The following is a 24,476-nucleotide window of genomic DNA, read 5'->3' as shown; positions in this document are numbered from 1 at the left end:
CTCCTCCCGTCTCCCCGAGTAGGGGGTGTGAGGAGAGGGAGTAGCGTGTCCAGGGCAGACAAGGGGCTTTCAGAGTGGAGGTACAGCTCCTCTGCTCGGAGGCTGATCTGGGCAGGTCGGTGTCAGCATGTCTGTGAGTCTCAGGTTTGTTTTTTTTTTTAGCAGCACCCAGGGGTGCCACCTTCTGTCCAGTCTGTGATAACCCTGAGTCCCTGCCCAGGCTCCAGGCCAGCCCCCGGCAGCACCCCAGGTTCTCCAAGTTTCTCTTGCTTATTCCCAGCGCCAGGTGTTCCTTGCTTTGGCACAGCCTCGATTGGCCTGGCCTCACTCTCCCAACTTCCTTTCAGATCACAACCTGGATTTGGCAGAGAAGGACTTCACGGTGAACACCGTGGCAGGGGCCATGAAGAGCTTTTTCTCAGAACTGCCAGACCCCCTGGTCCCGTACAACATGCAGATCGACCTGGTGGAGGCCCACAGTGAGTACCGGCAGCCCGCCTGGCTCGTGGGCCCCTGGCGGCACCCCAGGCTGACTGTTGGGCAAATGGCAGGGGCAGGGGGTGGTGCAGTAACACGAGAACAGGTCCTGCCCTCAGAGAGCTGACGCTCTGGCTCTTGGAACTGAGACTGAAGGACATAGGAAAGAGAACTAGCAAGATGACAGCAGAGGGGCTCACAAATTAGACCCCGGCCTTGTCAACCAGAGGTGCTTCGTTCTGTCAGGAAAATTGCAGGCTGCCCCAGAGCTCCGTGGTTGAGAGCCTGGTTTTGATGCCAGACTTGGGGCAGAGCCTCGCTCCTTTGCTCGTTCACAGTGGAACCTTCCTGGCCCTGAGTGTCCTAGGTTGCCATCCCTGCTTGCGTTTATGAAATGAGACTCGGAGAGGCCTGGAGGCACAGCTGAGTCACGGACCTGTTTGGTGGAAGGCTGTACTGGCCTCTCCTCACAATGTCTCCTCCCAGCTCTCCTGAAAGGAAGTGCACATGTGGTCTGGGCCAGAGAGCCTCTGGAGGGACGGGGACAGCTGCAGTGGCCGCTCGGGGCTGCAGAGGAGCACCTCTGCTTTCAGTGGTCCTGGCACGCCGTCCTGCCCACTCCAAGGACTCTTTCTGCCATGGCCTGCCTCTCTCTGGGGACCTCTCCCACTGTGGGAACCCTGCCCTTGGGCATCCTTCCCTGGACTTCATGTAGTACTGCAGGGGGCCTGACCTCTCAGAGCTTTACACGGACTGACAATTTCAGACTTTTTTAGCCAGAGGCAGCTGCTGCTATGCAGCTGCAGGAGGGAGCTGTGTCCCTCAGACCCCAGGACCTTAGTCTTACCCTGCCGCTGCCCAACTTCAAAGATGGAGCTCTAAGCACACACGGTCTACTCACAGAGCTGATGGTGTGGACAAAAACTGGGGGGAGGCCACAGATTTGCAGGACTTCAAGTTGTGGGTCGTAGACTCTTGGCGGCTTTGGGAAATACCGGTGCTGATAGAAGCCCAGCCCTGAATTGTGGGAGGGGTCCCCGTCAGAATCTGACTGCTGGCAGGGCTGAGGGCCCCAGAGTCGTTGTGCTGTGATGTGCCTTTCCCACGATGTTTGTTTCCACAGCCTCTTCATAGTTTATGCGCATCATTCTTAGCTGCTTGAAATACTTCACAGCCACCATCTTTCCCAGGCCCACAGCAACGGGGCAGAAGCCCTGGCAGAACAGTCATGGTGTCCCCTGGCCTGCTCGCCCATCTGCCTGCTCAGGACAGGGGCTGGGTCCCCCAGATGAATTAGGGTGTGGGGACAAGTGCCAGCTTCTGCCCTGGTCCTGCCTTCCAGAGATGGAAGTCCTCCCAGCACTGACTTCTCTAGCATGCTCCGCGCTGGCTCAGATGTGAGAAGCATGGGAGGCTTTCTTTGCCCCTCAGCCAAGCTTCTCTGAACCGCAGGTAGGAAGAGAAGGTGTGGGCTGGCACCCAGCTTGCCAGGAGCCTGGAGGTTGCCAGCAGCGTTTATCTTGACTTGGCGCCATCTAGAGGCTCGTGGCATCCTAGCACCCTGCAGAAAGAATTCCATTGTTTGTGCGGGAATTGCTGACATGACATCTTTTTGGTTTTGGAGGGTTGCAGGGGGCAGGAGAGGAAGGTGTCACTGATGGGGAATCAGCTGCCTTCCTCCAGCAGCTTCCGCCGGCATCCACTCTGAGGAAGGGAGCTGCTTGCTGCTCCTGCAGCCTGGAAGAGGGTGGAGATTTTCCGCTTCCTCTTCCCATTGTGTGTTTCCTGTGCCCCACGCTAATCGGCTGGAGCTTGGTTATCTTGAACCTGGTAGAGAGGAGCGTCTCTCACTGACATGGCACCTCACAGCCAGAGTTGAGTGAGCAATGGGACTGTGTGTATCAGAGCTTAACACCAACCAGGCAGTGCTAGAGTTCGTGGTGAGGGACACGAGGGAACAAAGATTCTCAGGCCCCAGAGTAGCTCAGCTCAGCCTGGCTGGGTTTCCATGGCAACATCAACTTGACCAGCTCTTTCCATTTCCTACCTAAGCGCTGTCGTGTCCATGTGTGTTCAGGGCTTGGAGATGGTTTTAGATCCTATCAACAGCAAATATCAAGGTCACTATCAAATTGTTTTGTACACTCCAGAATTTCACAGCAGTGTGAATATCACTGAAATTGTGGCTACAAATACGAGACTTTTGTAATTATTCACCAGTTATCTTCCTGCCACATACAAGATGCCATGTGGGAGATTGAGAAGTGAATAGCAGCCACAGCCCGCACTGCCAGAGAGTGGCAAGCCAGGCGTGACCTTCTGTGCCAAGACATTTTTCCTGCCTCCCCAGTGCTCATTTAAGTTATCTGCCAGACGGCGAGAAGCAAGCCAAGTTGGAAGGGCAGAAAACTCAGAGAGGAGGGAGGAAGGGATTGGGTCATAGTGGAAGGGATGGCCACTGAGCTTGGCTTCAGAGAGGACCAAGATTTCAGGAGGCGGCGAGCAGGGCCTTGGATTCTCTGTTCTATCTCGTTCTCACAGTTCAGCCCAGCCTTCAAGAAATGGTATCATTTACTCCTGCGCCACAGTCTCTCCTTTTCGTCTCACGACCACCCCCACACCCCTGCCCTGTGTCTGGAATCCCTCCAACCCAGCCATTCCCCACACCCCTGTCCTCTTGTCTTCTGTGCTGGCAGAGACCCTCGTGCGGACTCTGTCTCAGGCCAAGAGTTAAGGACCCTTGCCCTCTGGGCCTCATTGTCCCGCATAACTGCGTGTGAGTTCTGTGTGCACATTATAGTCTGCGGAGACCAGTATTCATCGAATTGTCCACGGGATGGGGGCTCTCTAGCAGTCCAATGGTTAGGACTCCACGCCTTCTCTGCCAGGGGCCCGGGTGTGATCCCGGGAAGGGCTCAGGGAACTAAGGGTCCACCAAGGAAAAAAAAGAGATGGTCAAAACGTATGACCCCAGAGGGTTCCGGATGCCGACGTATGGTCTCACTCTCTCCAGCTGCAGACGAACCAGCTGAGGCTAGAGAGTCATAAACGCCTGCCTTGCATGGTCGCTGGACGGGTCGGCCTGGCTGCTCGTCGGGCCAGTGTTCATGTGATGGTGCTGATGCCGGGGTCCTGCTTCTGCTTGTCTGTCCAGAGAGGGGCTTAAGAGCCTGGGGCGCTCTCACCCCTAGTGTGTGCCAGGCCCTGTGTGGGGCAGGGACAGGTGGCTGCGGGCAGACACGTGTGCAGGCCCTGCCCTTGTCTGATGGGTCAGAGACCATTGAACAGGTTATTGGACAGTCAAGGTCATACCTCCAGGAGAAGGGCACCCTGACGCTTCCATTCTTGACCCAGCAGAGTGAGAGTTTGGCCTCAAAGTGGTTTGGTTCCGTGGGTGCCAGTGTGTGTCATGGAGCGGGGACCTGAGCCAGTGGTTTGCCTTCTTGATGGTGTGGGTGTGCCAGGTGGTCAGAATCCATCAGGGGTTTTTCCTCGAGGACTGAGCTGAGATTCCAGCTGGGAGCCTGGCTGACAACCAGGGGTGGCGGTGGGGTGACACGGCCAAGGTGCCAGCGGTGTCTGGGATTGGGCCTCCGACGCCAGTTCGTGCAACCTTGGACCTACTATTCTTATTTCTTGGAACCTGGGTTTATCTGTACACCGCAAAGCGTGTGGCCCCTGGCTCTGCCCTCTTCTTCCTCCTGAGTCTTTGGGGCCTGAGTTCCATGTTGCCTGCTCTCTGCCCAGACTTCGTCTTGATTCAGCTGACCTCAGAACACCTCTCCTGATGCCGTCTCAGTTGATAGACACCTAATTTCAGAACTATGATGTGTTAGCTGAGGAGGCCTGAGCCCTGCAGAGCCCCTCACCCCTCTCGAAGAGGACTGTGCAGGCAGGTGATCAGAGCAGGGGTGCTGAACTTGGAGACGGAACTGGGTGCCCCCTCCCCTTCACCAGCCCTGTGGCCTGGCTGTCACCTCTTGAGCGGGCTTTCTCGGGCAGCGTGTGGGACACACTGGTGCCACCTCCCCTTGGGTGGGGGCTGCCCAGAGAGCACCCATGGAGCATCACTTGGGCGACACGCCACTGGTGTTGGGACTGCCGTGGAAAGACTGCCAGGTGGAGCCCACAGTGGGTCCCGAGCACTGCTGGGCTTCGCTTGCACGCGGGAAGTCAGGACAGCTCAGAAGGCCGTCCTCGAGGGGGGCCATGTTCTGCGGGGCAGACACAGGACCCAGCCCTGTGCTGGGAGGCCCCCCCGCTGCTCCCCTTGCCATCCTCCCCACCTCCTGCCAGGGCCTCGGTGCTCCCCGTCTCTCAGAGCACCTGCCCCGCACGGCCAGCAGGGAGAGCGAAACAGTCCGTCTCCCTCCACGCTCCCAGGGCGCGCACCCATCTGGATCCTGCTGAGGCACTGCGCCAGGAGGTGGAGGGAGGCTGGCATGCCTGAGGCTGGTCCTCGAATTTCCATCCGAGCAGGCGCTGTAATCTCCACTTCCCCCACCCCTGCGAAGAAGAGAGAGAAGGGGCGGCCGTCCTGTTGCCCAGTGGAAGGAAGGAGAGGGGACATCCTGGGCAGGCAGTGACATTATCGGCCCCGTTTCCTGCTTCCAGCCGGAAGGACGGCTGAGGCCGGTCTCTTACATGAAGGTGCTGCTGCTCAGGGGCTTGATTAAAACAAACTCAGCTGTGTGTTTGCTGTGCAGGCACCTAGGAGAGGCCCGTGCCAAGCTCGCATCTGGAAGAGGGCACAGTTGGTTTATTGAGCGAGACTCCACGCCATGCGCACGCTGCTCGTGTTCTCCAGGACAGTCATTCATCCTCCCAGCCCCGCTCCCACCCTGAGCAGTTTACTTCTTTCCTTTTTATTGAAACTTAACAGTGAAGGATTTTGAAACTCAAGGCCAGACAAAAAACAGTGTGCCCTTGACGTTGAGCCCTTAAAATAAATCTTGGGTTCAGAGAAATGAAGCTGATAATGGCTGCACATAATTAGTTCCTGTGGTTTTAGGTTACCAAAACACTGTTTTTACCAAGCCATACTCTCAAGTCTAAACATTTGCTGGTTTCCTGCGCTCAGTGGCTCTGCCCTGGCCACCTTTGTAGCCTCCTCTCCCCCCTGGTTCCGAGTCTCAGCCTTGCTCCCCAGTGCTGAGCTTGTGTCTGACTGTGAGTGCTGCATTGCAGGGTGTGATGTCGCCAAGTGAGGGAGGCGCTGTCCTGAGCCTCTTAGAGACGAGGAGACGCCGCTCAGAGTCATGTCCCTGAGGTCTCGCAGCTGGCTGGTGTCACAGACAGGACCCAGACCACGTGGCCCTTCCTCCCACCGCTCCCGCCACTGCTGACGTTCCATCTGTGCTTCCTAGTCTAGCTTGAGGCTCCTTATACCCACTTGCCTAGACAGGGACCCTCTGCGGCATGTCACTTTCTACAGGAGTCCTTAACTAGGAGGCCACAGGCTTCCTGAAGAACACATGGGTTTGGAGAGTCTGGGAAGCTCTGGGGATGCAGGCAGACCTGTACTCGGTTTGTCTGTGGAAGAGGATCCGGAGCGTTCCTCCACCCACAGGAGCCTGTGCCCCAGAGCAGTTAGGCACCACTGTATTTGTTCATGAGCACCTTGTCCCCCACCTGCCTGCACTGTGTCTTCATGGGGTCCTCCTGTAATCTTCACGAGCCCTGGGGTCCTAGAGATGGGCCTTGATTCCAACAAATGGTCGCACTCAGATCTCGACCAGGTCGGCCCCGGACCATTCTCGTCTTGCTAGCCCAGACCGACTCTCACCTCCAGGGCAGGCCAGGTCCACTCAGGAAGGGGGCGTCAGGACCCCAGGAAGCACGGTGGTCCCCACCCAGACTCTTCAGCCATTTGGGCAGGGTCTGATTCCCAGACCAAAAGGCTGATTGCTGCCACCTCTCTGAGCCTCAGATTCCTTATCCTGGAAGTGAGGTGATAAGAGCCCCAGCCTCCTAGGATCGTGAGGACTCGCCAAAGCAGGCCTGGGTTGAATGAAGCGTTTCATTTGGGCTAGTGTTCCCCTGTCTCAGGGCACTAGGGGACACGTAGTCCTTTTGAGGAACTCTGTAAGAATTCCCCACCGTTCCCACCAGCTCTTCCAAAGGGCAGATGTGCGGAGGGTCCCCGACTCTAGGGAAAGGACAGAGCCCTGGTCTCGTGACTGCCCCCCCTCCCGAGACTGCTGGCTCGGGTAGGCGGTGGCACCTACCCGTCTGCTCAGGAAGCGTCAGGCGCTCTGTACCGGGATGCCCGTCTCCAGGGGCAACCAGATAAGCAAAGAATGGTACCCTTCATGGAAGAGTCTCTGGATCATGGGGGCCAGGAAGCTCTGGGCGTACAGTGCCACCCCCCTTCAGGAGCAGGGGCCTGGGATGCGGAGGTGGGCCCCGCCCCGCGCCACTGCCAGGTGTGCCTGCCCAAGGCACGGCTTGTGGGGAGAGGATGGGGTGGGCTGCCTTCAGAGCAGGTGCAGTGCATGGCCCCTTCCCCACTGCCCAGGACCAGTAGCTAATCTGAGCCCCAGGCCCACCAGCCTTCGTCTTGGTTTTCTCTTTCCTCAGAAATCAATGACCGGGAGCAGAAGTTACACGCCCTTAAGGAGGTACTCAAGAAGTTTCCTAAAGAGAACCATGAAGTCTTCAAATACGTCATCTCTCACCTGAACAAGTACGTTGCAAGGCTTGCTGTTTGTCTTTCCCTCCTTAGAAACCGTCCAGTCAGGGCCGCTCGGCCTCAGGAGGAAGCTGAGCGGGGGGTCTGTCCTCAGCTTGTCGGGTGCTGGCTCCTCCTCCTCAGGTTCTGTCCTGCTTCTGTCTGAGAGGCCTGCGTGGGCCCCAGCCCACCCGAAGCTCGCTCTCCAGAATCCATGCTCCCTGACCAGTGTGACCATACACAGGGCCCAGACAGGTGTCCTGTGGGAAAGAGCGAACAGGAGCTAGGGAAGCCTGTGCAGGGAGCTGCGGTCCATTCCCACCTTTGCTCCCACAGAGTAGGGTTGTTTTCCTCCAGCCAGACCTGTTCTTCTCCTGACAGTGGTGTTACGGGAACCCTGCTGTGGGACGGACACACTGCCTTTCTGCGCAGCCAGAGCAGTGTCCCCCACCTCGGGGGCCTCAGAGGATGGGGCCAGGGGAGCTTGGGCCTCGACTCCCAGGCCTGGGGCCTCTGCGGTTCTCAGCTTGCAAGGCAGGGGTGGGGGCAGGAGAGCAGCCAGGGAGGCGGTGACAGTGAGCACAGGTGGCCGGAGCCTCGGCCAGGCCCGGCACGGAGCTCTGACCTCGAGTCTGGTGTCGCCCACAGAGTCAGCCACAACAACAAGGTGAACCTCATGACCAGTGAGAACCTGTCTATCTGCTTCTGGCCCACCTTGATGAGGCCGGACTTCAGCACCATGGACGCCCTCACGGCCACACGCACCTACCAGACAATCATCGAGCTCTTCATCCAGCAGTGCCCCTTCTTCTTCCACAACCGGCCCATCAGCGAGCCCCCTGGCGCCACGCCCAGCTCCCCCTCTGCGCTGGCCTCCACCGTGCCCTTCCTCACCTCCACCCCCGTCACAAGTCAGCCGTCGCCGCCCCAGTCACCTCCGCCCACCCCCCAGTCCCCAATGCAGCCGCTGCTCCCCTCCCAACTTCAAGCTGAACACACGCTGTGAGCCCCTGAGGCCTTGGGCTGAAAGAGACAAAGTCTTCTCTCTTGATGGGGTGACGCTGGCCCTTGAACAGAACCAGGCCTGCTGGGGCGGGGCACGGAGGGCCCCCTCTCTTCTCACCTTCCCCAGCCTGCAGCACTAGCAGCCGCCAACAGATGGCATAGGCTGGGCCGGCCAGTGCCCAGAGCCCAGGGCTGCAGACCTGGGGTTGGCCGCAGGCCGTGGTGGGAGCCCTGCCCTGTGACATGGACCCTTTTGAGGACTGAACGAGGCAGGAGGGGCCCTCCTCACCCTCACTGCTCCCCGGACCCCTCCCCACCATCTGCACACCAGCCTCGGGGCCTCCGCCCACTGGGCAGAGCCTGGCGCCGGCCAGGAGGAGGAGATCCTGAGGTCCGGCTGCCCCAGGGCAGGGCCAGCAGCCCCTCATGAGGACACGTCCCTCTGCTGCGCCGGTGCTCCCCACCTTCAGCCTGCACCCCACCCTTGGGGGGTGCGGCCTATCCGGCAGCCTCCTTGGAAACATGTAGGCCGGCTCTGCCACCTTAAGGTACAGTCCCGTCTGAGGGCGTTGGCCCAGCAGGTCAGGACAGAGGGAGGGCAGCTCTGCCTGGACCAGGGAGCGTGGGCAGTGTCTGCCCCATGCACCCCTCCCCACTTCACAGGCTTCCCTTTAAAACAAAGGAACACTGGAAGAAAAATGGAAAGACATCCCTCCCCCAATAATTTTTAAAAAGGAAGAAAAACTACAGGAAGAAAACTACAGACCTCAAGATGGAGCTCTCTCCCCACCTCTGCCAAGAGGCACACAAGTGGAGGGCAACCCTTGTCTTTGTGACAGCAAGACCGGGGTGCCCCGGGGGTGGCAGCCTGAGAGCCTATTGGGGTCCCACTTAACGTCCTGTCACTAGATCCCCCTCCGCCTCCCCAAGTGTACGATTCGAGCCCCTTGGCAGGAAGAGCTGGGGGATTGCCAGCCCCTGTCTGCCTTGGAGCGCTGCAGTGCTGCGGGAACACTGCCCCCTGTGTGCGTGCGCGGGGGAAGGGGCGGGGCGGTGGGAGGTGCCCGCAGGCACATGGGGGTTGGTTCCGTGTGTTTGGTGTTGAAGTAGAATCATTTTCCTCTTGGGCCAGCAGGGCTGTTCGTGGGAAGTGGGCCGTGTCAGGGGACTCCGAGGGTGTGACGGTTGCTGGTGCCGTGCAGGGCCGGCCTTCGTGCTCCCCGGCCGTCAGCGCCCAGAGAAGCTGCCGGTACAGAGGCGGTCAGTCGGGAAGAGGAGGCGTGCCTGCCTGTCACCATCCTCCATGGCCTCCTCCGCCCTTCCTGGGAGAAACCTCCTCATCATGCCCCGCTCTGCCCCACCCCACCCCGACACAGTGACCCTGCTAAGGCTGCTACAGATACGGCTGCCCCCATCCCGTGGCTGGGCCATGCCTCCACAGTGCAGAAGCCTAACTAAGGTACCCTGGGCGTGGGGGCGTGGGGTGGAGGCCCGCCTGCCGCACAGTCCTCCGGGTCTCTTTGCACTTTAAGAAGCAGCACCTGTGGTATGTTCGAGGCCGCCCTGGGTTGCCTCTGCCAGGTGGCCTGATAAAGTGAGAGACGCCTCAGAAGAGTCTCGGCCACCCCTAGCCCCAGACGCTTCCCACTGGCTGTTGGAGGGCGGGCCAGGCCCTGTGCTCACCGACTCTTCCTCTGGATAAGCTGGATGTCGCACTGTCTCTAGCTCTTGTATGGCAAAATAAGGTGCTTGGAAAAACTACATGTCCCCTGCTCGTTATACCACCTCCTTAAGGACACAAGTCAGAAAACCTAAGGTACATGAACGTCTTACATAAATGTCAGATGCCAGACCTCTTCAGGGAGATCTGTGTCTGATGCTTTCTCGGTCAGGGCTTGTCTGGAGGGGGACGTTGCTTAGTTTTGATTTGAGGTCGGCCAACTCCTGCTTCTCTAGCCCTGCAGCTGCCCCAGTGTTGAGTCTCAGGCCGGTGTGCAAATTACTCTCTTGACTAATCTCAGCCTTTTCCTAGGTCATGCTTGCTTATTCCCAGGCAGCCCATCAAGGTATTGGGTGGGGGTGGAAGGGAAACTGTGAGAGTGGCCTGGGGCCACTGTCCTATGTGTCAACTAAAGAAGAAGAGGCCTGCTTCCCTCCCACAGCCCAGTCTGTGCTGCCATCTCTGTGTTGGCACCCTGGGCCAGACTGCCACCTGCAACCTTGGCTCAACACCAGGAACTTCACGAGCCCCCAACTGTCCTGCCTTCCCCTGCCACCCCCTCCCTGAGACCGCAGTTCTGCAAGTGGCAGGTGACTCTTCTGGAAGAAGGCACAGTAAGGGTGGACACCTGTGCTTTGCATCCTTAACCCTTGTGGGAGGAGCGGAGACCAGGCTTCCACATCTCCACGGGGCCACCTCCATGCCCACAGTGCCCCCTGCTAGCCAGCCTGGGCGGCTGCAGGGGCCCCTCAGGCCTGCACCCGGAATCCTGCCAGGGCTTTAACTGCAGGTGGGGACTGGTGGCTCGTTCCCCAGAGAGCCACAGTTGGACAGGAAGTTCCAGGGGTTCCTCTCTGTTTCCTGTGCTAACTCTTCTCGTTTTCTGCTTCTCAGGCTGGCCTGGGCTTGGAGGACATTTCTCCATCGTTCTGAGTTGGCATTCCCACCAGCAGCAGTGCTAGCTGGGGGGCAGGGAGTGGTTGGTATTTGGACCAAATGGGCACTCGGAGGGGGACCCATGAAGGAAATTGGATGTGTGCGGGGGCAGGAACTCTGCCCACCCCACCCGTTTATCTAGTGTGCTAAGCTCTAGAAAGTTCTTTAACAGGTCATTTTCCTGTGAGCGGCAGCACAACTCTAGGAGTTGAGGGAGGGGCGGATGTTAGTTAGCCTTGGCCAGAATGGGAAAGCCTGTCGGTGGGGACACGGGACTTGTTCCCTGCCCCGCAGTGAAATAGTGGGGCGTCTGGAAGCTCTTCCTCGTCCAGCGTTCTTTAGATCCCCGAAGGTGCAGACCCCGAGGCCAGAAGTAAACAGCCCTGACTAAGTGTTAGGCTGGCTCTGGAGGGAGGCTTCACGAAGGAAGGGGGCCACGGTTGGGGCTGTGGCTTCTGAGTTTGCCCTCAGTTCTTGGCTGTGTTGCATGTGGGTATCACAGTGCGTTTGTCCCTGCATTCTGTCGAATTCTTCCCAACACTTGACCTTTCAAGGAGGAATGCAAAAATGCTGTTTCCTGGGTTTTCCTCCAGGCTGAATGCATGCTGCAGGTGAGGTTCTTCTAGCAGGCTGTATCTTGGCCAGGGTGGGCAGAGGGTAACCTCCTTGGAGCAGCACGCTGGCCAGAAGGGGCTGGAGGGCACGCCTCTCCCTACTCCTCAGTTGCCTGCGGAGGGGGTGGCCCTGGCGGGCTGCCTGTCCCCAGGCCAGGAGGTCAAGCCAGTTCACTGCAGCACTTGTGATCCGAGCTCCTCTCCACCAGCTCCTCTCCCCCGTCCCCTCCTGCAAGATCCACACTGCTTGGGGTCTGTCTCAGGTGTCGGCTCTGCTCTGCTCGGCCAGTGGCTGCCTTCCCAGGAGGAGGAGGCTCCAAGGACTTGGGCTGGCCGCTGGGAACAGCCACGGCGCTCGCCCCCAGGGCCTCCAGTTCCCGTAGACGGAGGTCTTGCCCTCCTGTTGCTTGGCAGGTTCAAGCTGCGCGTTCATGCTTAGGTGAAAGGGCGACTGAGTCGTGTGTGCTGGAAACTCAGTCGTATCTGCTGGTGATCCCGTGGCAGAAGGCCCGGGGCGGGGAGGGGCCCGCACCAGTGTCCTGTCACCTCCCGGAACCGTCTTTCCACCGGCTGCTGGTTGCAGACTGCTCAAGGCTCCGAGGTGACTGCCCGCGCCTCCTGCCCAAGAGCCCACCTTGGCCAGCTCCAACAGCAGTGATGTTACACCTCAGTGTAGTCGAGACAGGGCGTAAATTATTGTTTGCATTCAGAAGAATCATGTTCCCTGTGTACATTAAAAAAAAAAGTCTGAATTGTATGGGAATAAAACTTGTTTGAAAATTTGGAATAGTGCTGCTGCCAGCTTATTTTTCTGGTACTTGTATTTTCACATGTTAAATGATCTTTATATATGTTGGATTAACAAATATTTTGAGTTTCCTGAGGGTGGGGAGGGGGAGCATTAATGGTATTGAAATGTGTTAGTAGTCTGGCTGTGTGCCCAAAATTCTGTTTCGCAGCAAAAGTGGAGAACTGTATGTAAAGAAAGTATAACAATTATTTCTTTGTATTTTAGGGGCTTTAACCAGGACATCCTCTAGTTGGTGTTAGGAATGTTTGCTTAATTTCCAGGCTTTTTTTTTTTTAAACACATCGTGGGTTTTTTGAGGCTCCAACCTGATTAGTGCATGGTCAGCCGTCAACAGAAGCTGAGCATCTCTGACTGAGGTGTTCTCCATCTGGTTTTGTTTCTTAAAATCATGTATTTGCTACAAAGTATTGTACTTGTCTCAATGGGAATGGTGTACAAAACTGAAAAGGCCTTACGTGATATGTATCATAGTTAATAAATCAATCTTGTAAAAAATCAAACCTGAGAGAGAGATGAAGGTGGCCCCTCCCCGGCCCCTGGGCACACGCCCACCGGGCAGGCCCCCTGCGGACACTGGCTGCAGCCTCGACCCATCAGGAGGAGCGTGGGGGGCCTCTGACCATGGGGCAAGAGGGTTCCCCCAGCGCCCCAGGGAGAAGGCATCTCCAGCAGAGCCAAGGCCCATGGGAGCTGCGGGTACCTTTCCCCTCCATCCCCAGGACTGCTGCTGGGAGAACCTGGCAACCCTGGCCTCCTTGCCTTGCCTTTCCAGCAGAGTGAACCAGGCTTCCCTTGTGGCACAGCGGTAAAGAACTCGCCTTCCCTGAGTCGTGAAGATTCCCTGGAGGAGGGACTGGCAGCCTACTGTGGTATTCTTGCCTGGAGAACCCATGGATGGAGGAGCCTGGTGGGCCCCAGTCCGTGGGATCATAAAGAGCCAGACACGATTTGAGCGCAGGCTGAGGGATCTACCTTCCCCAGGTCTTCTTGCCCTAGGTTGCTCCCGCAGTTTATTCTAGGTCATCAGGCCAAGCACCACCCACAGAGCCCTGTGGCCGCGGGGGCGCCCAGCAGGCCAGACACCAGCGTCTGCAGCTGATGCCCTTCCCTGTCGTCTGAGCCGAGGCCATGCCAGTGGCTGTGGGATGGGATCCAGGGTTTCCTCTCAGGTGACCCAGGGGAATTAACCTCAGGACAGTGCCTCAGAGACGCCTCAACCACTCAGGCTCGCTCTGCCCCATGCTGTCCCCTCCTCGCCCCTTCCTCCATGGCCCCCTTGGTCACCGCCCAGGTGCCGTCTTCAGCCACCACGTCCATTCTGGCCCAGGTCCTAATTCTGGCTCCCCTGGCCTCCAACGGACACTCCCACACCTTAAATGGCCTCCCAGCCCTCAGTCTTTAAGCCAAGAAGTTATCCCAGAAGACCCGGCTTTGCGTTACCTACGGCAGTAGTGGGGACTAGTCACCCTGAGAGGCCTCTCCCCTCCCCTGCCTGAGGCAGACACGGTCCTGGATCACAACTCCTGCCCCAGCGCTCCGGCCCCAAGCTGCCAGTCAGCAGGAGCCAGCAGGCCCCTGAGTGAGGGCCAGCCAGGGGCCCCTCCCTCTGGCCCCAGCCCGCCCTCCTCTCCCCGTCCTCCAGTCAGACTCCAGCTTCTGTCTGAGTCATTCCCATTCTCCCAATGCACTTGGTTGCTTCCGACTTCCAAGGCTTTGTTTGCACGGTTTCCTCTGCCTGAAAGGCCTTCAGTTCCTCACGCCCCCAAACCATCACATCCTCACCCGTCCTTCAAAGCCAGTCTTCCTCTAGAAATTCTTCCCAGGCCCTTTTACCCATTGATGGAACCAACAACTTCTGATCTGCTATGGGGATTTATATGGCTCCCAGAAAGTCTTCAACATGTGTTCTTTATTTTTTTGGCCACGCCAGACAGCAGGCGAGATTTTAGCTCCCCCACCAGGGATAGAACCTGTGTCCCCTGCAGTGGAAGCGTGGTCCCAGCATTTGCTTTAAAACGGTTTCTACAGTATACAGTTGGCACTCAATATATGCACTGGCATCATACGCCCGTCTTTGTCTCTAGTTTTTGATGTTCAAGTGCTATGTACTTGCATATTTAACACCTCTCAGCCACCATCCACCCAAAGTGGAGAGCTTTGGGAGGCAGGGCCCGTGGCTTCCCCATATGTGTCTCCGCATCAAGCAGGTGCCTCGAATATAACAGGACTTCCGTCTGCAGAGCTCAACGGTCAGTTTAAACCTTGCCCTCGCCTTGCTTATGCTTGTGCGTGCTCAGTTGTGTCCGACTCTGTGACCCGATGGACTGTATGTAACGGCCAGCCTCTGTCCATGGGATGTTTCAGGCAAGAATACCGGAGTGGGTTGCCATTTCCTCCTCCACAGTATCTTCCATACCGAGGGACACTGGCAGGCAGATTCTTCACCACTGGTGCCACGTGGGAAGCCTTGCCCTTGGTCTCTGTAAGCCAGCCCCTCCCACATGGTGGTGGAGGTGCTCAGTCGTGTCCGACCCCACGGACTGCAGCGCACCAGGCTTCCCTGTCCTTCACCGTCTCCCAGAGCTTGCTCACACTCATGTCCATCGAGTTGGTGGTGCCATCCAACCATCTCATCCTTGTCATCCCCTTCTCCTGCCTTCAGTCTTTCCCAGCATCAGGGTCTTTTCCTATGAGTTGGCTCTTCGCATCAGGTGGCCAAAGTATTGGAGCTTCAGCTTTGGCATCAGTCCTTCCAATGAATATTCAGGACTGATTTCCTTTAGGATGGACCAGTTTAATCTCCTTGCAGTCCAAGGGACTCTCAAGAGTTTTCTCCAACACCACAGTTCTAAAGCATCAATTCTTTGGCGCTCAGCCAACTCCAGTGCAAACCTCTGCTCTGAGGACCACATTCCTGCCCACTTGCATGTGACACTCTGCTTGCTGACTCTGCTGTACATAACTACAGCCAGACTTCCAATCCCTTTCTCCAAACCTGTTCATCCCCGCCCCCGCTCCCCCACAAGCCAGAGACCCAGGAGACCTCCACAGGGTATTACTCTCTCCTGTCAAGTCACCCAAAGGTCTGTTTCACCTTCCACGTGGCTCTCACCCTACCACTTGCCTCCTCATTTCCTGCCACCACCCTGATTGAATCTCACCAGCCCCCTCCTTGACCTCCTCCCTGGTCTCCCAGCCTCCAGTCTCACCCCGTCCCTTCCATCTCTCTGTGGCAGCCAGAGTGAGCTTTTCAAAACATATCTGTCCCTGCCACCCCTGTCTTGACACCTTCTGGGGCTCCCCAGCACTGTCAGAAGCCAACTCTTCAGCAGGTCCTGGGAGGGCCCTCACTGACCTCCCAGGGAGGCTTACCTTGCCCCCTGCAGTCTAGCCTTCTGACTCCTCAGGGGCCTGCCTACCACAGGCCTTTTGCATGTGCTATTCCCTCTAGACACTCTGTCCACAGTTCCTTGCTAACTCCCTCCTTAACCTTTAGATTTCAGTTCCCTGGACTCTTCCTTGGGAAAGTCACCCCTCCCTCCCCAGACCCCAGACCAAGATGAACTCCTTTGCTGCCAAAGAAAAATGCGTTCTCCTCTTCAACAGCGTTTTTCTGTCTGTTACTCCTTTAAGTTGCATTCACCCTTTTAACACACGTTTCCTGAGCGTTTACTCTGTGCCAGTCCCCCAGGGACAAAGCTGGGATCTGACCCCTAGTGGAACAGACACAAAATAGCCCAAGAAATGAATATATGCCTTAATGTCGGGCACGGATAAGATATAAGAAGGATGTGAATTTGGGGGCGCAGAGGATGTTATTTGGGATGGTCAGGAAGACCTCCCTGGGGACGGGACATCAAGAAACCAGGGTGAGGTGAGTCAGGCATTTGCCTCAGATACAAAACTTAAAGGGACAAGGGATCAGAGATCAAGATAAAAAGTTATTTCAATTCATGTTTTAAAAAGTCAAAGTCAGTCTCCGAAAATCCATGATGATCAAAATTTTAAGTAAAAAAACAAAACAGGACTTTTCTGGTAGTCCAGTGGTTAAGATTCTGCCCTTCTAATGCAGGAGGCATAGGTTCAAATCCCTGGTTGGGAAAGTTCCACAGGCAGTGCGGCCAGAAATAAAACCCTTTCTTAAGGCAAAAAGAAACAGATTCAGTAACAGTCCTGTGAAGCCTGAGTCAAAAGGAGAAATCATAAGAGCCTGGAGTGGGGAGAAAAGTGATGGTGGCTGAGAACAAAGCTAGGACAGTGAAAGTGGAAAGAAGAGATCCGAATATCTTAAAAGTCAGGGCGACAAGATGGCACAGTCTGCTCAAGATTGTCCCAGGAGGTGAGAGGACTCCAGGGCTGACACAAAGTCCATCTAATCAGCCTCTGTTCCACAAGCAGCAGCCAGCACGGAGCACGTACTAGGCGCTCGCTAGCTCCAAGCCAACTGCCCGGAAGTGGGAAGGCGGCGCGTTACTCCTTGCGGCCACCAGGGGACAGCAGAGCGCCGCCCTGCCCAGACGTGGTCTGGCCTGGGAAGTGCTGGAAGCCTAGAGGGTGACGTTATTCAAAGGAGCGTGAGACACGACCGACTGAACTGACCTGAGAACGGGGCTGGAGGTGTCTCGGGAGCAGGCTGAGAAGAGCGGGTGAGCTACTCTTCCTGGCATTTCACCCAACCATTCATTTATTCAGTTACTCAGGAGGCCAGGCCACACAGTCTCATGGGGTGAGGTGACAAGCTCCAAGTCTGTCCTTAGGTCGCTGGGGGAGCTGCTGGGTCCGGTTTGCAGGAGCTGAGGAAGAGGGAGAAGCAACTGGGGATTCCAGAGATACCACTCACAGGAACTCTGCCTCCAAGGTGGGGATTAAAGAGCATGCAGTTGCCATAAATGTCAGCAAGACAAAGCAATTAATAAGCGCTCACAGGGACTTCTCTGATGGTGCAGTGATTAGGACTCCTTGCTTTCACTTCAGGGGACCAGGGTTCAATCCCTGACCGGGGAACTAAGATCCTGCAAGCTCTGCAGCGTAGAAAAAACAGAAAGCTAACCATTTTTGGATACTTACAAAGTATCGTGCCCTTTTTAAATAATCTTTCATGTACCAACTCAATTTTCACACGTATTCTATGAAGCAGGCATTATCATCATCCCCACGTTCCAGATGAGGAAACTGAGGCACGAGAGGGATGTCCAACCGCACAAGCTAGTAAGTGGGAGCCAGGATTTGAACCCCAAAGCCCATGGCTCTTTTTGTGGCTGCTGTAACAAATGGCCACAGACGGGCTGGCAACAGAAATTTATTCTTTCATGGTTCTACTGGCCTGAAGCCTCAAATCAGAGTGTCAGCAGGGCCCTGCTCCTCTGAAGCCTCTAGAGAAGAGCCGTTCCTCTCATTTTCCAGCGTTTGGATGTTCCTTGGCATCACTCCAGTCTCGGCCTCTGTCTTCACAGGGTTTCCTCTTCTTTCTCCCTATGTACTTGTAATTTTCCTGTGCATCACCTCTTCTGTCGTTTTTTTTTTTTTTCTTTTCTTTTTTGGCTGCATGGTGGCTTTCGGGATCTTAGTTCCTGAATCAGGAATCGAACCCGAGCCAGCCCTCGGCAGCAAAAAGTAAGGGAGTCCCAACCACTGGACCACCAGGGAATTCCCTCCTCTTCTGTCTCCTATAAAGACACTTGTCATTGGAGTTAGGGCCTGTCCAGATAATCCAGGATGATCTCATCTCAGAGCCCTTAATTATACCTGCAAAGACTCTTTCACCAAATAAGGTCACATTCACAAGTCCCAGGGTTAGGACATGGACATATATCTCTTGGGGTCGGAGAAGGGACAGTCTTCAACCCCCTACAACTCTTCCCCATGATCCTATTATTATCATTGCAGTCATTGGTATTATGCTATGAACTTGAAGGGCAGCTTGGAGCTGGAATAAAGTTAGCCAAGTGGGCGATGGGGAAGTCAGGCCTGGCAAGGAGTGAGCATGTTGAATAATTGCAGGGACTTCCCTGACAGTTCAGTGGTTAAGACTCCACGTTTCTACTGCAGGGCCGGGGGCAGGGGTTCGATCCCTAGTCGGGGAACTAAGGTCCCACATGCTGCCTGGTGCAGCCAGAAATAACAATAATGATCGCAGCGGTGTCCTTGCCCTGCCTGCACCTGCTGCCTTCCCAGCCAATGCTCGGCTTCTGGCTGAGTCCCCCTCTGCAGGGTCAGTCATGGGGAGAGAGTCCCTTCATCTCTGGCAGGAGCAGCCCCTGGACAGGAAGAGCAGTCAGCCCACCTCCGTGAGTGTGCCCACACCTCCCTCCTGCGTGGGCAGGACCACAGGCTCACCGTCCCTGGCTCTGCCTGCCCCCCTCAGGGGGCGCACCGGCTGGCTTGCTGCTTGCCACTTATTTAGTTGTGTAGCTTCCACCTGGGCCCACGGTCTTGCCCGGTGTCACCTGGGGGGGCAGGGGACCAGCCCAGCAATGCTGACCCTGCCACTGTGAGCTGTGCTGTAACGAGCCTCCCTCTCTGTTCCCGGAGGCTTACTGTCTTTTTTCGGCACCTACAAACAGGTGACAGTCAGGCCTGGATGTCCTCTGTGAGCCTAGAGTCTTTCCCTGACATCTTGGGTGGCCTGAAGGGGACCAGACGGGGCTGGGAGACGGGAGGCAACTAGGAGAACACCCAAATGTCAGGCTGGGCAACACTTAATGTGGGGTCATTTATCCAGTTGGTGGGTAACGTTTTCATTCCCCACTTTAAAAAGAAAAAAATTTTTAGTTTATTTGATGACAGCAGGTCTTAGCTGTGGCGCTCGGGACCTTCAATCTCTGTTGTGGCATGTGGGACCTTTCACTGCGGCATGCGGGATCTAGTTCCCTGACCAGCGATCGAACCCTGGCCCCCTGCATTGGGAGCCCGGAGTCTTAGCCAGTGGACCACCAGGGAAGTCCTCCCCACTTTCTTTATTCTTCCCATTAATTGTCAGTAGTCTACTAGGCTACCTGGGGCTTCCCTGGTAGCTCAGAGGGTAAAGAATCTGACTGCAATGTGGGAGAACCAGGTTCGATCCGTGGGTCAGGAAGATCCTCTGGAAAAGGGAATGGCTACTCACTTGAGTATTCTTGCCTGGAGAATTCTATGGACAGAGGAACCTGGCAGGCTACAGTCCATGGAATCGAAAAGGATTGGACACGACTGAGTAGCCAACACACACTAGGCTACCTAAAACTACTCGTGTGCACACACCTAGCATGTACACTTGCTTTATTTCTCTCCGGCATTTAGCTCCATCTGATGTGTGTATTTTCTTGTTTTGTCTATTGTGACATCCCACCTGGATGTGAGCTCCAGTGACAAGAATCTCTGCCTGTTTCTTCCCTGCTAGATCCTTGGAGCTTCTGGCACACAGGAGGTGCTCAAAACATGTTTGCTGGCTAGCTGGCTCAAAACCAAAAACAGGACAACTCTGGGGCCAGGTTGGGCTGCCCAGGTCTCAAATGACTCTTCATCGTTCACTGAATGTGCTTTAAATGAAAAGAGTTTTACTCTCAGAACTGAGTACAAAATTGTCTGCTCAAGGAATACATTTTTGGGGGGTGCGGTACCCCACTAGCACCCCCTGGTGGTCAGAGGAATCGGCTGCTTGAGAACCTGACTATTGGAACCCTGGCCTTGAAGAAGGCCTGGTCCAGGGACTCCTACTATAAGTCTGTGAAGTGCAGAAGTGAAAGCAGAAAAGATGAAGATTAGACATGTGGAAGGACTTCCCAGGAAGTGAATGCTTGGGGTATGTTAGCGACTCCACAAGTCACAGGTCTGTCCCAGGAGGTCTCAAGGACAGGGTTTCACCCACCTTTTGGACAAATGCTCCCTCCCCCGGGAGTTTAGACCCAGCACCTGTTCCCCCAGCCATTTCTGCCTCATCTGGTTCAAGGGCAGCTCCATCCTCCAGGCCCTGGAGCCCAAACCTCTGCATTTTCAGACTCCTTCTCCCTTTCGGTCACCCTCACATCTGGTCGCCAGCTGGTCCCTCAGGCCGGCCTGTGAAATATCTCCAGAATCCCACCACGTCCCCCCACCCCATGTGCCTCCTGGTTGGACCACCATCACCTCATTTCTGACTAGCTGGGCTCCAGGCTTCTGCTTTCACACCTTACAATTCCTTCTCCATCCAGCAGTCCAAATTTCAGAAATAGGAATTAGAGGGACTTCCCTGGTGGCTCAGATAGTAAAGAATCTCTCTGCAATGCAGGAGACCTGGCTTTGATCCCTGGGTCGGAAGGGATTTCTGGAGACAGAAATGGCAACCCACTCCAGCATCCTTGCCTGGAGAATCCCATGGACAGAGGAGCCTGGCGGGCTACAGTCCGTGGGCTCACAGAGTCGGACACGACTGACTGACTAACACTTTCACCTTCAACACTTTGCTTGGTGGTCCAGTGGTTGAGACTCCCCAACGCTTCCACTGCAGGGAGCGTGGTTTTGATTCCTGGTGGGGAAACTAATATCCAGCATGCCTTGTGGTGCCGCCAAAAACAAAAATATACGAATCAGATCAGGCCCCTCCCGAACCTAACACCTTCTAAGCCCCATGGAAGCCAAACTCCTCCCCATAAGGCCCCGCCCACTGCAACTGGCCCCGCCCACTCCCTGCCAGACACACCCAGGCTTTTTTTCCTCCCTAGTTCCCACACCCCACTTCAGGGCCTTTGCACTTGCCATTCCTCCTGCCTGGAGCACTTTTCCCGGAGAGTCATCTCATGCCTCAGGTTTCCCACCTAATGTCACTTCCCTTGAGCGGGCTTCCTGCCACCATAACCACTCTCCGGTAGTTTTCTTTCTCTTGCCTCTGTTTTCTTTGTTTCACAGCTCTCAGTGTGAGCAGAAATCATCTTTTTTATGGACTTGTTTATTTGCTTGCCCCCCACATAGACACATAAGGACCTTGTTTGCTTTGTTCACTGATGTCTCCCAGCCCCTGGCACACAGTGGGTATTCATAAAATTTTTAGGATTGAAGAATTGCATCATGTTTATTTATGTAATATTCTCATTGACTGCAAACACGGTTTAAAATTAAATAATTCTTAAATCCATAAGATGCAAACTAAATCTCCCTTTACCAATACCAAGTTGCCATTTTTCTATAAAAGAACCCATTTCCTCACATTTTCACTAAATCTGGAGACCTACAACAAAGGTCCGTCTAGTCTAGAGTATGGTTTTTCCAGTGGTCATGTATGGATGTGAGAGTTGGACTGTGAAGAAAGCTGAGTGCTGAAGAATTGATGCTTTTGAACTGTGGTGCTGGAGAAGACTCTTGAGAGTCCCTTGGACTGCAAGGAGATCCAACCAGTCCATTCTGTAGGAGATCATTCCTGGGTGTTCATTGGAAGGACTGATGCTAAAGCTGAAACTCCAATACTTTGGCCACCTCATGCGAAGAGTTGACTCACTGGAAAAGATTCTGATGCTGGGAAGGACTGGGGGCGGGAGGAGAAGGAGACGACAGAGAATGAGATGGCTGGATGGCATCACCGATTCGATGGACATGAGTTTGAGTGAACTCCGGGAATTGGTGATGGACAGGGAGGCCTGGCGTGCTGTGATTCATGGGGTCGCAAAGAGTCGGACACGACTGAGCGACTGAACTGAACTGACTGACTGACGGTGGTTTTAATTTTTTTTTTGTTTTGCTTTTTAATATTCTGGCTGTGTGGTACAGGGCATGTGGGATCATAGGACCCTTACCAGGGACTGAACCTGGGGTCCATACCTTTGAAGGGCTGATTCTTAACCATTGGGTCATCAGGGAAGTCCCACCACCACTATTTTGTTTTTTCAAGTCTGTCTACATGCAAAGGACAGCTTGTTGCCTTTTTAATTTCAATTTCTTGATTATCATTACAGTTGAGCACTTTCCCATATGTTTATGTATCAGACACATTTCTTTTGTGATCTGCCTTTGTGCATCTTGACCATTTTCCCCATTGAGTTCTCTCTATTGGGTCATCTGCCTTTTTCTTATTGATTGGTAGGAGCTCTTTATTTATGATGTATGTCAATCCATTGTCTCTTCATTTTGTGTCCATCCTGGTACTAATCTTTTAACATTGTTTACAGTATCTTTACTACTCCAGAGTCATTTCCCTTTGTAGGGGGGGAGGTAATTGGGGAACACAGTTCAACCCACAACACCTCCCTTCCCCATTTCCTATTATTTTATATTATGAACTAGATCGTACAAACAAAAGACTACACAAAGCAATCTGCCAAGTTTATACAATAACGATAATTAAGTGGTCACCTGGGTACCCACCAGCCACAATAAGACTTCTGCTGCTTCCCCTTGGCCCCCGCCCCCCCAGCCCACAGCATCTTCCTCCACCCCCAGACTCCACCTCTCTCCTAAATCTCAGGGTAGCCGTTCTCTTGATGTACTATTATTAATCATTCTTGCATCACCCAGGCTCACATCCCTACGTAATAGATTGTTTATTGTGCCTGTGTTTGACTTGTAAAAAATAGGCGCTTTCTGTATCCCCTCTAGTACTTATTTCTTTCTCAAAGGTGAAATGGGGGATGCCTGTGGATGTGGGGGAGCAGTTCGTTTACTTGGGGAGTGTTGTTATACTATCCGCATCTTGCAGATGAGGACAGTGAGGCACAGACAGGTGAAGGAAACTGCTCGAGGCCACATTAGTCACGTCAGAATCACAATGAGCCCATTGAGTCCCCTTCCTAAGACTCTGCTCTCTTAGTAGAGAAGAGCGAGATTGTGTAAGGAGAAGCCACTGGAACCCTCCAAACACACAAACACGCACACACCCATGCTCTTACGGCCTACCAATATCCTTGTGCCTCTCCTTTGTATTTTAAGATTTATTTGTTTATTATTAGTGTTTTGGCTGCACTGGGTCTTGGTTGCTGCATGTGAGCTTTCTCTAATTGTGGTGAGCAGGGGCTACTCTTCATTGTGGTGCATGGGCTTCTCATCGCGATAGCTTCTCTTGTTGAGGAGCACGGGCTCTAGGCATGCAGGCTTCAATAGTTGTGGCACACGGGCCCTCGCCTCTCTCCTTGATTTCCCCTGATTACGGGGACCTCACCACCTCTCAAGGACACATACTATTCTTTCCCATCTCTTCCACCCCAGAAGAGGTCTCCATGTTTTGGTGAGAAACATCTCCTAAGCTGAGGAAGGCCGAGGAGAGCTGAATGTGGCTGAGAGACTGAAGCTAGGGCAGGACATGCCAGGGATGAGACCAAGAGGGTCTCAACTGCCACTGTCTCTAGATTCTCTAACAGGCCCCAGGTGGTAATGGCTCACTGCTTTGCCTGCCCTGGGGCTGGCACAGCTGTCCTAGATTTTCCCCAAACCTTTGTCAAGAGTCCTTTCAGGGACTTCCTTGGTGGTACACTGGTTAAGAATTCACCTTGCAATGCAGGGGACACGGATTTGACCCCTGGTCAGGGAACTAAGATCCCACATGCCTGCACTCCACGCCCACACATGACCATGAAGATCCTGCTTGCAGCAACTAGGACTGCATTCAGTCAAATAAATAAATATAAATACTTTTTAAATGAAATAAAATAAACCCTGGGAGATTCACAGAAAAGTCTCTGACCCCTGACTGCTTCAAAAAAAGTCTTTTATGAAAGCTGTCTCAGTTCCCAGTTAGAGGGTCCCAGCTCTCTCCCCCCAGGGTCCCGCCTGACGCATACTCTCCCCCAGAAGCAGTCCTCTTCCCAGTTCTATGACCAGAGCTGCCAAAGGGCATGGACATCACAGAACAGCCCACCCATTTCACCGATTGGAAAACTGAGACCCCAAATGGTGTTTGCGTTTATCAGTCACTCTGTGAGTGGAGTCAAGGGCACATGAGGGTGGATGTGTCTGAATGGGCATGTCATATCTTGCAGATTTAATGCATGGCTCTATTCTAAGTTTTGGGGCTTCCCAGGTGATGCTAGTGGTAAAGAACCAGCCTGCCAATGCAGGAGACATTAGAGATGCGGGTTCAATCCCTGGGTTGGGAAGATCCTCTGGAGGAGGGCATGGCAACCCACTCCAGTACTCTTGCCTGGAAAATCCCATAGACGGAGGAGCCTGGTGGGCTGCAGTCCATGGGGTCCCAAAGAGTTGGACACGACTGAGTGACTTCACTTTTACTTTTCACTTTCATGCATTGGAGAAGGAAATGGCAACCCACTCCAGTGTTCTTGTCTGGATAATCCCAGGGATGGG

General features: G+C 54.7%; 1 protein-coding gene across 2 annotated transcripts in view; it reads left to right on the top strand.

The window, feature by feature from the left end:
* ARHGAP35 (Rho GTPase activating protein 35) overlaps window positions 1-12,733 on the top strand; it is a 116,989-nt gene extending 104,256 nt beyond the window's left edge. The window contains exons 5-8 of one of the 2 annotated variants that reach the window (XR_016035826.1): window positions 348-479; window positions 7,057-7,162; window positions 7,796-8,700; window positions 9,288-12,733. Coding sequence is in view for 1 of the 2 variants with exons in the window: in XM_055411778.2 (XP_055267753.1) it covers window positions 348-479; window positions 7,057-7,162; window positions 7,796-8,153 (596 nt within the window). In the remaining variant the exon portion in view is untranslated. Of the gene's footprint in view, window positions 1-347; window positions 480-7,056; window positions 7,163-7,795 lie in introns of both variants that reach the window. The other variant, XM_055411778.2, reaches the window with a different exon arrangement.
* The last annotated feature ends 11,743 nt before the right edge of the window (window positions 12,734-24,476 follow it).

Source organism: Moschus berezovskii, chromosome 22 (assembly GCF_049115385.1).
Source record: "Moschus berezovskii isolate FMDL1 chromosome 22, NW_MosBer_1.0, whole genome shotgun sequence".
In the NCBI taxonomy this organism is placed as follows: domain Eukaryota; kingdom Metazoa; phylum Chordata; class Mammalia; order Artiodactyla; family Moschidae; genus Moschus; species Moschus berezovskii.
Note: the sequence above shows the minus strand (reverse complement) of the source record. Positions and strands in the feature narration are given on the sequence as shown.